Source organism: Pongo pygmaeus, chromosome 12, assembly GCF_028885625.2.
Source record: "Pongo pygmaeus isolate AG05252 chromosome 12, NHGRI_mPonPyg2-v2.0_pri, whole genome shotgun sequence".
Classification (NCBI taxonomy): domain Eukaryota; kingdom Metazoa; phylum Chordata; class Mammalia; order Primates; family Hominidae; genus Pongo; species Pongo pygmaeus.
Genome location: NC_072385.2, coordinates 84680653 through 84696753, shown reverse-complemented (window position 1 = coordinate 84696753; position 16101 = coordinate 84680653). Strand labels below are relative to the sequence as shown.

Below are 16101 nucleotides of genomic sequence, written 5' to 3'. Positions count from 1 at the left end.
GTGGAGGTGCTGGGTACTTGGCCCTTTAAAACTCATTGAGGAGCAGGCAAGGGAGATAGGCTGACTGAGGAGCAGAGGAAACACGCACGAAGCGGACCTCTCCTGAGGCCAGAGTGTGCTGGGTGCTGTCACGCATATCACCTCATTTTATTTCTTCTGAATTAGGACATTCTCCTGGCTGGCCATAGCTAGGTGCTTTCCCCATTCAGGCACTCTGCTTACCAGGGCACAGTGCGGGTGCAGAAGGACTCAGAAGACTCTACATAGTGGGTTTTTATTGCTGACTTCTCTGATTCACTAGGCTAGTGTCTGATAATCTTTCATTGCCGGTTGCTTTAAAAATATATTTACTTTTAGAACAGGGCCTCAGAATTTTTTTCAACTTTCAGTTTCAGGGGAGCATGTACAGGTTTTTTACATACGTAGTCTGCATGTCATGGGGTTTGGTGGACAAATAATTCCATCACCTGGGTAATAAGCAGAGTACCCAATAGATATTTTTTCTGATCCTCTCTCTCCTCCCTCAAGTGGGCCCCAGTGTCTGTTGTTCCCTTCCTAGAATCCATGTGTTCTCATTGTTTAGCTCTTATTTATAAGAGTGAACATGTGGTATTTGGTTTTCTGTTCCTGTGTTAGTTTGCTTAGAATATTGGCCTCCAGCTCTATCCATGTTGCTACAAAGGGCATGATCTTGTTCTTTTTTATAGCTGTGTAGTATTCCCAGAATTTTGAAAACTGCTATCCATAGAATACTTTGACAGTCATCAGTGCCATTTGCCATGCTTTTTTTTTTTTTCTGAGTGTGCTCAAATGTCCCCATGGGAAGAAAGCACCCCTGCATCAAAGCTGCCAAACTAGAAACGATTGGAGACTTAAGTTGTGTTAAGTATGAATTACATGATTTTATTGTCTATGGATTAAGGGACAGCCAAAATAAGAACAATAGAAATTGTTTCCACAAAAGTGAATTTATCCTTTAGAGACATGTCTGAGAAACATTCACTTTTAAAAGAAAACTCCTTTCCTGAAAACTGTTACTAAATTCTGAGAAATCAGTGTCCATGAACAGGAGTTAGGAAAGAGCAGACGGGATCTATATGTTTCTTTTGTAGCTTTGGGTTTGCAAAGCTTTGTCAGAAGTTCTTATTTCCTCAGGTTCTTTGCCTCTAGTTGGGGAGAGTTGAGACCAGGTCACTTAAAGTGCTTTGCCTTCTGTCTTATGGTCTGGGCAAAAAAATCAGGTCAATGATACTGTGAGAACAGTATAAGCACACTGTGCAAAACTACAAGAATGATATGAGCACACTCCCACTTAATTATATATTTTCTATAAAAAATTGAATAAGTTTGCCACATTATAACATTTAAGTCTCTGTATTTAAAATGAACATATATTTCAAGAAAGATCCAAATAAACATAAACATCCAGGTATAACTGTTTATATTTATCACTAATCTCCCTCTGTGAAGTAGCCCAGGAATCCTTTTACTGTTGTGTTTGTTTCACAATCCAGCAGGCCAGTATGTCTCATGTATTCACTGTTTTCCACAAGCTCTTTGTATTATTATTTTTATTTTTATTTATTTTATTTTATTTTATTATTATTATTTTTTGAGATAGAGTCTCGCTCTATTGCCCAGGTTGGAGTGCAGTGGTGCAATCTTGGCTCACTGAAAGCTCTGCCTCCCGGGTTCAAGCGATTCCCCTGCCTCAGCCTCCTGAGTAGAGGGGATTACAGGTGCCTGCCACCACGCCCAGCTAATTTTTTTTGTGTGTGTGTTTTTAGTAGAGATGGGGTTTCACTATATTAGACAGGATGGTCTCAATCTCCTGATCTTCTGACCCACCCGCCTCAGCCTCCCAAAGTGCTTGGATTACAGGCATGCGCCACCGCGCCCAGCTGATTATTTTTATTTTTATAAAAGGCAGGTGCTCTTCATGGTCTTGATTATTCTGTTCCCTCTGCATGCCGTTTGCCAACTCCGTAGCTAACTACCACTCGTCTTTAAAAGGCCATTTTAAAAACAACCTGTTTTTCTTAGCTTGCTTTCCCTTATTTAACTCTTCCTTTAACCCTCACATCACAGACTAGTCAGATGAAATCATTCCTTCTTTACTCTTAGAATAATTGCTCTTTTTTTCTTTATATATCATTCATTCTGCTCACATTTTAGTTTATTCTTTTTGCTTTCTCTTTCTCACCCTTTCTGCACCCCATCACTTCATCTCAACACACACACCCCTTCACTTCAAATATCATGAGCTTACGTGAAATGATTCAGTATCACTCATCTATAGCTTTTGTCCTAATATCTATGTATTTTGAATATATTCCTTTGATTTAATTTTATTGTTCCCTCCATACATTCAATTTCTATGCTAATCTGTTTTCAAACTCTTTCCATTGTTCTCTGTAATTAATTTACATCAAATACAGTGCTTAGCTTTACTCATCAAAGTGTTATAATCTGTCTACTATTTCTTTTTTCTTTTAACAGCCGGGTATCTGAATCATGTAACTGAAGAGGGCTAAAATTCTTTATGGACTGGAACTTAACGTTTTGTACATATAGGCATATTTTAAAAACTCATACTGGTATATTTAAAAAAAAACACAACAGTTTGTAAAATAGATAAAATACTTTTCATATCTTACAGATGTGATTGCAATTGCTGAGTCCCCAAATGTCATTCTGTGTATCTAACTTTCATGGATCCTAGGCATACTCAGGTAGCCCATAGTGTCTTATTTCTTGGCCATCCTGGTGAGTGGATAAACTACTACAGGGGCTACTGGCATAAAAGATTAGAAGGTCTTTCATTAACAACACAGAGTGCCTTTAAAAGATTTCCCCAAAGTCAGAGAGAGTAACTCAAACTCATTAAAAAATGTGATCGTTTCAAGAAAATGAGAAGTCATCTTATGCTCAGCATGGGCCTGAACAGGAGCTGCTTGGCATGGTTATGAGGGAATCGCCATATCATCCTGATTGGGCCTCCTTCCTGATCTTTTTCTTTAGGCAACAAAAGCCTTGCCAGGCAATAACTAGCTTTATTGATGCATGAGTTATTCTGTCCTTTGGAACAGATGTTGTATCACAGGAGACCATCATTCAAACAGCAATTTTAAATACTTGAATCACACCACAGAATCATAAATTATTAACATGACTCCACATTGTGATTCTGAAATGTAAAGATGAGAGAAAAACGCAGAACCGGAGAGTGATTTAAGTGGAGAAATGCCAAAGTTACCCAAACAAAAAAGGAGCATCCAATTATGAGAAAGAGATCACTAAATGAAAAATCAAACATTACTCTGTTGGATTTTTTCCCTCTTACTTACAGAATCACACTTTCAAAACTCAGCCCCACGAAAGAATTTCTTTCAATTGTGTGGATGTTTATGTTGTCTTGAATGTCACTAGAAGAAAGTACAGACAAATAAGATATTTACGTCAGCTCTACTCATGTAACCTTCCAACATTTAGTTTAACTGGCATGATGTAGTCTTTAGCTGAGGTAATGTATTAATATAATTAGTTGTTGTTTGGAAGATGATCAGCTCAAAGTTTGGAGAAAAAATTGTCTCTAATTTATCTTTAGTATGTTCTTACAAATGGAATTGCAGACATTCAGTGTCTTTTTTTTTTTTTTAAGACAGGATCTCTTGCTCTGTCACCCAGGCTGGAGTGCAGTGGTGCCATCACAACTCACTGTAGCCTCAACCTCCCAGGCTCCAGTGATCCTGCCACTTCAGCCTCCGGAATAGCTGGGACTACAGGTGTGCCCCAACATGCCCAGCTAATTTTTGTATTTTTTGTAAAGTCAGGGTTTCACCGTGTTGCCCAGGCTGGTCTCAAGCCCTTGTGCTTAAGTGATCTACCTGCCTTGGCTTCCCAAAGTGCTGGATTAGGCCATTGGCCACTGTATGTGGCCCACTTTTTTCTTCTGAAGATTTTCTTAAATAATTTCACCCTAATGTAACAAACACTTAAGCTGACCTTTCACCTCCTGTCTAACTTCTCTGTTCATCCTAGTTGGGCCTTCTCCTCATGTCAATCCCCTTCTTACTGCTAGCTTCCTTCTGCCTATTCTCCTTGGGTCTCAGAATGGTTTTATCATTGATTTTGCCTTTCCTGAATGAAAGGATGAGGAAAGTCTCATTTTCTGTTTGTATTCCTCATTTCCCCCATTAACCTTCCCTATTAGGTCTGATCTAACATGGAGAAGTAAATGCGGAAGTAACAGCTGTAGAAGTAGTGTAGTAAACAGCTTGGAACAATTTGAGAAATTCTGAAAGATTTTCGTATTTTCCTCTTTCTCTCCTCCCTCCCTGCTTAGCTCCTTATACTCCTTCCCCATCTCCTCCTTTTGGATCTGTCCATATTCTTACAATTCCATTATTGGAAATAATTGCCATTATAAACTACCTTTTGTCTTCCTTTTTCAAGATACAAATACCTTGGGAAGAGGCAAACACAGCCTGTCATTAACTCTTTAATATGAATGTGTTTGTTAGATAGTTTCTTTGTGCCCAGGGCAGAATAGCAACTCTAGAAAGAAGAGGAGAGGATGCTGGAATACAGGGGGTGTTGTGTATGTGTGTGGGGGGCAGTCATTAAGGCACTGAATAGTGAAAAAATGAGCAACTTTTTGATTTTGCTACTTGCTGGTTTTGTGAAAAATACTCATATTGAGGGGTCTTTCAATTTCCTCCAAACTGATATTGACTGGCCTGCAGGTAAAATCAAGGACCTCACTTCTGGCCTCCCTATCTTTGCTAACCCAGAGCAATACATTTGGAGGACGTAGACAACACAAACCATATTAAAGGCCCAGATGGCCGTTGGGCAAGACAGATACTGAGTAAAGAGTTGGTAGTCACTCAAGGAAAAAACTTACAGTAAAACTTTTTGGAGAGAATGAATCTTGTGAACATCTGGAAGGTGCTTAATACCTGTGTTGGATATTAACCTAGAGGGAAACAAAATGAGAGTGAGTGAAAATGAAGCTGGCTGTTTAAACAGTTGTTAGAGCATGAACTTTCCAGGATAAAAATATCAATTTTGAACCATCAGAAAAACCTACGAGAAAAGCCCATATATACCTGAATTAGGCTCATGTTTTCTATTTTAAGGTTCATTCCAGGGTCTTAAAACCTGTTGATTCCTTAGAGAAAAGAAACTTACACTTCAGTCACAAGGGGATTAGGATGCCACAGTATACATTAAAAAAAATAAAGATTGATAAGTTAATCTGACTCTAAAGCAACTGCCAACTAGTAACAAAATTTTCTTAAAATTTCCCCTATTTCCAACCTCATCATACTTGTTGGAAAACTCCTTTCTCCACTCCAAGTGATTCTCTTGGGATTAGAGCATGAAATTCTGTGCCCTATGACCCTAGGGTATGCATGTGACCTAAGCTGGACCAGTCAGACTCTCTCCTGGGAACTGGTTAGAGGTTGGTTAGAGCTTCTGCTGTCATTACCCTTAAGAGATGGTTATAAATTTCTATAGTTGAAAATTTCAGACCTACCCCAGATCTTTCCCAAGGTCTGGTTGTATTGGCCTGGCTTTCCCAGGAAGCAGAGCCTGAGAAGAAGGCTAGCTGTGGGTAATATAGTTGATAGCATGATTTCAGAGCATTCAGGACAGGGAGTGAAACTGGGAAGGAGGTGAAGCTAAGCAATACTACCACTACTGGTGATTAGTTCCTAATCCCAAGGACTTGAGTTAGGATATTTAAAACATTGGTCCTCAGAACTGTTGATCTGAGTGAGGGAGAGTAGTGCGGGAAGGATGTGTCCATAGACTCCTCTTTCCTATTGGTAAAAGGTGACCCTATGGTGTTAATTCCCCACTTATGGCTTGCACATTTGTGAGCACCCAGAGAGTTCACAGTGGTGCCCAAGAAGCCCCAGAGTAGGAAGTGAGAGGTGTACGAGGCTAGGCCAGGTGTTGTCCAGTTGTACTTGAGTGAAGCTGGATGAAATTTGGGTGGAACTGGCTGCCACAACAATGGTGAGGGTTTTTAGAGGCACATACGAATTATTGGACACATTGTTCTTTGTCATTTCTCTCACACCTGTGAGTTATTTGAAATCCTTCTACTACCTCTCTACTCCCATCCCCCTTTTCTGTATGTGACTTACTTAAGCTGGAGGTGGTGATAGTTGCATGCAACCTAAAGAACATTCATTGATATATATTAATCATTGTGAAGGACCATATGTCCTTTTGAGGTTATGACTCAAGAAGATTTGGTGCCTTGTACTCTGCTTCTGTATTTAGAGAGGAAGTGAATGCAGTCTATGGGTTCTCGGTGAAGGTTCTCAAATTTTTTTTTTCTTTTTTTCCTCTCTTGATTCCCTAATATCCACATAGAAGCTGTCTTGGGCAATTCTCTTTTAATTACTTCAACAGCCCTTGAGTTGGTCTCCCTTTGCTTTTTATCCAGGAAAAGAGGTTCTTTTTTGAATGATTTGTTTTGTTGTTAATGTGCTTAAAAATTATATACAGAAAAATAAACTCTTTTCAGCATAGAGGTCTATGGAGTAAGACAAACACATATAGCTATGTAACCATGAGCACAGTACAGACATAGAGCAGTGCCATCACTTTCTAAATTCCCTTGTGTTTTCCCTTTGTAGTTCATCTCTTCATCTACTTCATATCCCTAGCAACCACTGATCAGTTTTCTGTTTCTATAATTTTGCCTTTTCCAAAATGTTATATCAATGGATTCATCTATGATGTCCTCAACTAGAGCCCATAGATGCTCTCCACACCACACAGCCATTGCCAGGGCAGTGGGGAGGGGTGGTGTCAATGATTCAGGACTGTCTTTTCTATCTCTTCAGTGCCTCTTTCAGCGATATGAAGTTAAAAGCAGGTACTGTGAGTGCTCACTTGATTTTTGGTTCTCATGAAGGTGTTTTTTTCTGTGTAGAGAGCTGTTAATTTGGTGTCTTTGCCCAGGGGACAATTGGTGGAGCTTTCTAGTCCACCCTCTTGCTCTGTCTCTATCAGTGGAATCATCTAGAATGCAACTTTTCGATCTGGCTTCTTTCACTTAGCCTAACTCCCTATTTCTCTTTCTTCTTTCACAGCAAAGCTTCTAGAAAGAGTTGTCTGCACATGCTGTCTTCATTTTCTCATATCCCATTGATCTTCAACCAGCTCCAATCTATTTTCATCCCATAACTCGTAACTGAAACTGTGACTGTCATGCCAAAGTCGACAAACTCACCACTACCAAATGTAAGAAACACTTTTAACAGTCACTTTATTAGGCCTCTCTGGATCATTTAGTATTTTTTTTCCAGACTCTCTTCTCTATTGGTTTCTGTCATTTTGCACTCTTTTGTTTCTGCTCCTTCTCCTGTTACTCCTTTTTAGCATTCTTTGTTGATTCCTTTTCCTCTATTTGTACTCTGGGCCTTTTCTTCTCTTTTCTATAGTCTCACTACATAGATCTTGCTTCCTGTGATTTTTAAGTAGCATCAATATTGTGTGACTCCTAGATTCATACTTGCTCTCTGACTTCACTAGTCTATTGCTAATTAAAGCTTACTTTGCGTATCCTCCTGAATGTCTCATTGACATAGCCAACTAAACTTGTTCCCCCCATTATCATCTCCACCAAACGACTTCTTCTCAATTATTCTCCATAGATAGAATTGCTATCCATCAATTTTAATTTGACAGTTAAAGTTGGCTTGGCTTCTTTGTTCTCACATTCTGATATCCAGCCCATCTCAAAGTCCTCTTAGATTCCATTTCCAAAATATGTCTTGACTCTATGCAATTTTGCCTATCTCCACTGACACCATTCCCAAAAGACCCTCTGAATGTCTGCAATATTATCCTCCTCTTCTTTTCCAATCCATTCTCCATACAGCACTCTGGGCCTTCTTTTCAAAAATGTAAATCAGATTGTTTTACTCCTTTGCTGCTAAGGCTTTAGTTCTTTCCCATAAAACTTAGAGTAAAATTTATACTTCTTACTGCCTACTCTTGCACCTTTATCTTATGCTATTTCCCCAGTGTGTTTTAGCCCCTGTGGCTTTCTCTCAATTCCTCAGCTGTATTAAGTTCTTTCCTTTCTCCAGATATTTGCATGTACTTTCTCTAGAAGGCTAACCATCCATTCTTCACCTGGCCAACTTCAACTCAGCCTTCAGAGTTTAGTTACACATGTCATTTCTTCAAAAAGGAGCTCCATATATGCTAATCTAAATTCGGGTCCCTGATTTATTCTCAATATAACTGCATCCATTTTAGCACTCCTCAAAACTCTGAGCCATATATTATTTTGTGTTATTTATCCAATGTCTGCCTCTTCAACCAGACTGTGAATCATGTGAGGGCAAGATTCATGTTTTTCCTGAAAACCCAATGTTGGTACAGTAGTTGACGCATATAATGTGCTCAATGTTTGCCAAGCTCTTTATGCCAGGTAATACGCTATATGTTGTCAAGAGATGAACTCACAAGGAATTATCCACTACCTATGTTTATTACAGCTTACTCATTCAACGTTATATGGGTAGCAACTTCCCCATCTCTCTTAGTGAATGAATAATTTTTATATAATTGAAAGAATGAAGAATTCATGATTGCTCAATAATAAAGTTACAAGTGCATCATTTAACATCAATTGCATGAGCTTCCATAGCCACTGTACTTATGGGATATCTATAGATATCTGCAGATGCACATTGAGATCTTTGATCTTTATAGGAAAGAAAACACACTGCAAAAAATGGCTAAAATTATTCCAGTAGTGCTGAGTTTAAGGCTCTTAAAAAGATCTAGTGACCATCTAGTGAGATGGATTATTGGTGATAATTCTGTAGCTGAGACTCTCTATAACCCCAAGATAATACAGGAAATGGAGTTCAGATGAACACTTAGTTTTCAATTCATTTTTCCCCTCTGATCAATAAATTCATGTCTGATGGAGGCTGGAAGTGGGTAATCAGCTAGGAACTATATGTCTCAATGGGTTTGCTTTTGTCAAATGACTGCTGCAAAATTATTTTGATTCACTCAACCGTGGTTTATCTTCAAAAAACAGTTAAAGGCCTGAGGGTAAAATGTCAGTGAATTTAAGTTCTGCAAATGAGTCTTTTAAAGAAAGGTAACTGACTCAGAGTTTTCCCTCTCTACAGCCAGTTTTACATTCTAAGTTGGTGTTAGCATCTTTCATGCCTGATTGTCCTTAATCTTTAGGTTGTAATAATGAAAGTGAGTGTCTCTCCCATCAGGATAAACTTAGTGGGGTCCTGTAATTGCTGGGAACCATTCTCACCTATTCTGCCATAGGATAATATGCTTGCCTTTCATAAACAGGTGACCCTGAGGCTCTGAGGCTCATTGTCCTAAACATCACTAATGCTTTTATTAAGCTTCAGTAATGTTGATGGGCTCTTATTTTTTCTTGAGTTAACAGGGTCTGTGTTTGCTTGTGTTGCACTGGACTATGTGCCATCCTTCCCGTAAAATCTCTATTTTATCCAAGGAGGAAGGCAGACACAGTGTGCTGGTTTCAGGGAGTTTGTGAGTGAGTTAAGACTGGCATAGGTGAAACACTCAGAATGGTCTAGTGGGAAACTGTATGCTACTGATTGTGAATGCCTTATGAGTTCAGAGAAGGCGCTGGAGGAACAATATGGGCTGGAGTAGCCAAGAAGAAGTGCTTATAGGAAAAGGAAAAAAGTCAGGTATCTTAGAAAGTACAGAGCCTTCTGGCCTAAACTAAGAGTAGCAAGTGTGTGTATCCGGACCACACGAGGTGGATGAAAGGATGGGAAGCAGAGAAAAATGAAATTAAAAGGCAGGGAGGAGGAAGGATTCCAGAAACTTTAAAGCTAGGTAAAGAAGCATGGTAAAGAAGAAGCATGGTGTTAATTCCCTACTTATGGGCAAGCATTAGAAGCCACTTTATGGGGCTGCAAGGGGAAGCAAGAAGGCTTGAGGGTTCCCTGAGCAGAGCTGGCCCATGTTTTCACCAGCCCATCATCTCAGGACTTCACAGCAGTAATCAGACCAAACCGATGGTAGCTGAGAACCAACTGCGGAGGTGAATACTTAACCTACTGGAGTGAGAAAAGTAAGCCAGGAAATACAAGACATCCCTTTTTATCACATATGTCAACCAAGAATACATTTTTTTTTTTTTTTACCTCTATTCCACACCAAATCTACCATGGCATGGAATGATCAATTCTGAGACTGTGTGAAGCAGCTCTCTCTTAGTCTAGGACTTAAGGCAGCCACAGAGTTCATGCTATGGCTTGAGTAGATCATTGAGATGCTTTAGGCAAATTTGATTAAGAGAGAGGATGCTGCCAGTTGTGTGTCCAATTTATCCTTTTAGCCAAAGCGCATTTCCTAGTAACCAAGGCTGAGGGTTTGAAGTTGAACTCTTTTCTCTACCTACTAATTGGTTTCCTATGGTATAGGATTTGTTTGCTTTTAAGCCATTTGATTCTTTTATTCTTTTACATTTTTAATTATATTTTTAAAGTCCCTTGCATAAAGTTGAAGTTGACTCCTTCCTCCTGACCATTCTGAGAGAAGTTAGGGCAATGATGGATAAGACTAGGAAGAGTGGACTGAGCTTAATTATATACAGTTGATTCTCATTATCAACAGCAGTATATTCTAAAAGTCACCTCAAAGAGGGAATTAGTGAATCACTGGCTCCATGGGAAATTCAGGGTTAGATTCCTATAAGCCTTTGGTGGCAACATTTTTGTCATGGCTTGATCAATATACAACCTTGTTTTATACATGTTTCTATTTAAAGACACCTTATTTAATATTTCTTGTTGATTCATTAACACAACTCATGTTCTGGAGTATATAACTCATGTCTGGAGGAAGCTTATCTTACACATATATTTTCAGCCATTTTAAACAATGACATCACCAAGAAAAAGTACAAATATGGGGATAAAAGGCCCTAGATAGACCATGCAAAGGACACTTGATTTTCATCATGACAGCTGAAACGAGGCGGCAGAATGCAGAGTCATTCAACCTCAGTTGGGAACCCATGTCAAGACAGTCAAATTTTTGTCTTTCTGCACAAGAACATGTCCAAGAAGAATGCAAAAGTGTTTCACGTACTGATTTTGGATTGCAATACATTTTAGCAAGTAGATTAACTAGCAAATACAGAATCTGCAAATAATGAGGATCAACTGTATATGAAAAGACTCCCTACTTTATGAGGCCTGCTAATATTGATATTTCTATTAATTACAGATCCTTCTTAACTGGGAGTTTGTATATCTATATACAACATGATAAAAGATGCTAACATATGCTTTCTGAATCATTAAATAAACATTGCTCTAGGTACAGTATCACAGAATCGTGGAGTTAGATGGCAGAGCATGTAAGAAGGTGTACGAAAAAGGTCTTCAACTTAAGGTTTAGAGACCCTGGGTTCCAGTGGTCTCTCTAGCTACTGGATAACACCAAACAGTTCACTTATCTTTTCAGAGTCTTAGTTTCTCTCTGTAAAATGATTTTGTGTAAGAAATTTTTTGTAAGACAGTAGGAAAGCCTGGTTTCTTGCCTTTTCAATCTCACATTTTCAAAACTAGAACTATTTAACTCTCATATTTAACTGGAACTCTTTGTCTCAGTCTCCATGGAAACCAAACTCCTTAGTAATCAGGGGAAATTTAAGGAGCTCAAGGGTAACATTTCCTAGAGGAGAGGTCAGTCCTATCGGCTTGGCTGCAGATTCTGTTCGGACCTAGCATCCTAGATTTGCAATCAGCCTCTGTTTTTGAGCAGGGCATGTAGCATAGCTTCAAAGGTAAGAGCTCTGGTGCCAGATGGTCTGGTTTCAAGTCCTCCTGGCCTTATCATTTTGTAAGATGTGTAGCCTTAGGGGTTAGTTGAAGTCCCCAGGGCTCAGATCTCTTATATTTTACACAGGGAAATAAGATTTACCTTTTAGGAAAACTTAGCCCCACGTCCAGGAATTGTTACTGCTGTGGTCATGCTCCAGCCTTATATTCCAGTTGCCATATCTGAGACTCTGATTTCCTTGATCCACTAGGACCTGGGTCATGTCTTACATCTCCCTAGTTCTCTTGGGTGCTGAAATGCTGTTTCCTTGTCTGAGTCCCTGTGGGACTTACATGACACTTCAGTAGGCTGCTCTGTTACCTTCTACCTGAGGCTCCTTGAGCTCTGCTGAGAACATTGGAAGTCACACTGGACTTTCCCAGATTCCTCCTGCCCTCGTTCTCTAATTGCCTTCTGCTTCCTTCTGATAAACCTGCCTGGATCAACGTTTTTACCTTTTTACCTGTATGACTCTGTTTAGCCTCCGGCTCCTGGGTTTTCTGATCAGGATCATACTATCACTTAGAGGTTCGTTGAAGTCAAGGAAAACTACTACCTAGAGTTGATAAATTAAAGATGACTTTTACATTTTGTTTTCAAAAAGACAAGGGATCCAAATTTGTTGAGTTTTTCTATGACAAATGGCTGTCAGAAATAATGGCACAAAGCAGATATTTTCTAATTAGACACACTTGATTTGTCTTTTTAAGTGAAAGGTGATATATTAATGAGGAGGAAGGCAACAGGATTTGAAAAAAAATGTGTACTATGGATAAAGCATCGGGAAAAATGTATGGAAATTGTTAATTTATTGCTGAAAGTGATGTATGTCATTACGTATGAAAACTCTCATAGTATATGTTTTAAACATAAGGAAATGCAATTTTCTAACCAGTTTGTTTCTCATGGAGTCTTGAATGCTTTCATTAAAATTATAAAAAATTCAATGTATTCCAGGTAGTTTCCAGGTACTAGTAAAATTCAGCTAGTGTATTTTTTTCCCTGATGTCAGCCAGAACATCTGACTGACATCAGGGAAAAAATATACTAGCTGAATTTTACAACAGTATTTGCATAAAAGGAGTATAAACACTAAGTATGATGACTCAGCGAGTATAGGTATGGAGCTGTTCTTCCATTGGATCTACTTATTTTAGTGAAGTTTTGTTCTCAGCTTTGACAGCCATTAAAATCTAATATTACAATGACCTCTTAAACTAAGGATTAAAAAAAAGGAAGCATATTCCATGAAAATGGTTTCTCAAAATGTTGTTATTATATTTAGTGAGAGCAAAACAGGATTTTGTGCTATGTGAAATGGTATATAATAAGAGAAGATGAAAATATCAAAGCATATTATTCATCTTGATTTTATTCTTTAAAATATTATTTTTGTGTATGTGTGGTAATGCACACAAGACTGCAGTCATATGTGTATCTACTTTATCAATAAACTCATTTGGAAACATATGCTTTGTTTGTTTGTGTGTTTGTTCGCTGATGGGGTGAGGAATCAAGATCATACCATCCAGTGCATAGGATACTTTGCTTGGGAAAAGAAGCCTGTGATTCTGAAGAGCTGCCAGGTGGAAATGGTAATAGATATGTGCTATTCTGTTCTGGAAAGTAGATGCAGGATTCATAATAATAATGGTCAACATTTATTGAACACTTCCTATGTACCAGGTACTACACCAAGCACTTACTATCGATTATTTAATATATTCCTCTCCACTACCTTAGGAGACAGGTACCCTTACCATCCTCATATTAGAGTTGAGGATGCTCAGCTGAGAGAAGTCCGGTACCTTTCTCAAAGCCACATAAGGAGAAGCAGAGCTGGAGGTTGAATTAAGATCTTTCTTAATGTAAAGTTTGGGTGCTTATTGTTGTCTTACCTTAAAGACAGATTGTAATTCATTATGAGAGTTGCCCAAGAAGAAATGGATTGTGCTGCTAAGCATGTGGTTCCTTATCTCTGCAACCATAGAATTACTATGTCCAAGTAACTATATGGAAGGGTTTATTCCTGAGGAGGGCCTCAGACTCCGTAACCTCTAAGATGCCTTCCAACTTAGAAAATGAGCATTTCTCTAGAAACGGTATTTCCAGAAATACAGATACTTCGTTTGTGAATGAAATGTTACAATGGTCAAATACATTTAGGTAATGCTGGGTTAATAAGGTTAATTAAACAGCTTCTTTCCTGCAGGATTCTCAGAGCCTTTACCATGATATTATTCATTATAAATTTCCAAGAGAAGGAAATAGCATGCTGGCTTTCCCCAAACATACTGACTTTGGAGTCCCACTTCATTGTATAGTATATCCTGAGTTTGGTGTTTCCTAGTTCAGCCTTGGAAGCTCTGCTAAAAGCTAAAGCATTTATGCCAACTTCTTTTACTGTAGACCAATTCTTCAAAAAGGCTATTCCTATTAGGACATGGTTGGTAAACTCTCTCTTAGGAAGAGTATTCCATCAGTCAGCACACTCCATTCTTCTACCACGATGTACATCAGAAAGTTCACAATACACAAAATCAGAACTGTATTGGTGAAAGGGCAGACTCTGTCCAGTGAACTTTGGTTTACTCTCCACCACCAAGTTTGCACATTTTAGGATGGACCTCTTAGATTATAACTAGGGGAGGTAAAGCAAGGGACTCTGTGTAGCTACGCTAGGGTTGTAAATGATATCAGTCACAAGGTCAGTTTCCTACCCCTAGTCCAACAATTAACTTCTACATATAACCAGATTAGGGTAAAAAGAATCATGGCAAACTAAGTCAAAAGGGAACTAAACTTAGGAGAAATCTTTGAGAAAATAGGCCTGACTTGAATGTAAAAAAATAAATAAGTTGGTGATGGGCTACCGTGTAGCTGTTGCTGTTGATGTTGTTTGTGCTTTTAACTTGGAGCAAGCTATAGGATACCTCCCATGGCTAAGGCAGAGCTCAGTGTAGCCAATGTCATAGTTGGAGTTTTCCCTGAGACACAGTGGTACAAGAAATGTCACATTCCATGTTTCTGGAAACCAGTTACACAATTCTTAACCTCTCATGCACATTGGGCATGAAAGTAGTGTGGAGAGTTAAATTTGGGGAGAGACTTTGTGAGAAGGGTTTCTGGAGAAAGCTGTAGATTTTTCCCTTCCTATTCCTGTACCATGGAAAGGGTGGGGGCTGCTTGCTGCTTCACTTAGGTTGAAAGAGGGACTTTAAAAAGACCACATGGAAAGTTTCATAGCTGCCCCCTCTAGCTTGGTGAACACAGTGACCAGTGTCTGAATTTGGGCTGAGTGAGAGGCTGGCTAAAGTGGCAATAGACCAGAACACTGCTAACTGAAAAGGAACCACACTCCTAGGAACTGGTTACCGAGGTCACAAGTCTGACCCAGATTTTTCTTCTAAGAAAAAAAGACTTGAAAATAAACTAGCCTTATTATTTGTGTAGCACATACCTGACAAAGGTATTTCATATGATCTCATTTGACTTTACAATAGCCTTCTAAGGTAAGCATAATTATGATTACCATTTTACTGATAAGGAAGGCAAGGCTTACAGAGAGTAGCTCACCTGCTCAAAATTTCTAGATCTGAGCCAGAAATAATAATGGTTAATACTCACCTATTTCATTGCCATAAGCTAGACACCATTGTAAATGTCTTACCTGTATTAAAGTCATTTAATCCTTCCCATAACCCTATGAAGAAGGTACTATTATAAACTCTATTTTATAGATAAGAAAACCGAGGCTTAGAGAGTTCAAATTATTATAGCTTGTCTGATAGAAAGTAGAACAGATGGAACCTGAACCCAGGCACTCTGGCTCCCCTGCCTCTTGGTGATGTTGCTTCCATCATACTGCATTGGCTGTATAAGAACTTTTAAAACCTAAAGATATCTCTAGGTGAGATTCGCAGCAAAAAAAAAAAGAAAAAAAAGTTGGCCAAGCAGCAAACTTGTGAGACCTTCTTGGATGCTGATGTTAGAATAACTTTAATCAAACTACCAATTTGTGGCAAGCAATTACTTTTAAATTACATAAGGGAGTTGCAAAAGAGTTAATATTTTAAACAGTTTGCACACCCTTCCCACAACTCATTTCTAATATTAATTATTTAGAAAGCTATTTCTTAGGTACACTTCAACTTAGCCCAAGAAGATGATCACAAATTCCAAGTGGCAAACATATTAATAAGGTGTCAGTATTGTGCTCTGAGC

At 38.7% G+C, this 16101-nt stretch overlaps 1 protein-coding gene across 1 annotated transcript in view; it reads right to left on the bottom strand.

Moving 5' to 3' along the window:
- Positions 1 to 16101, bottom strand: part of FSHR (follicle stimulating hormone receptor) — a 202359-nt gene that overhangs the window by 26024 nt on the left and 160234 nt on the right. Inside the window, exons 5-6 of the mRNA XM_054476352.2 lie at positions 4907 to 4978; positions 3348 to 3425 (exon numbers count right to left, since the gene is read on the bottom strand). Coding sequence (XP_054332327.1) covers positions 3348 to 3425; positions 4907 to 4978 — 150 coding nt within the window. The remainder of the gene's footprint in view (positions 1 to 3347; positions 3426 to 4906; positions 4979 to 16101) is intronic.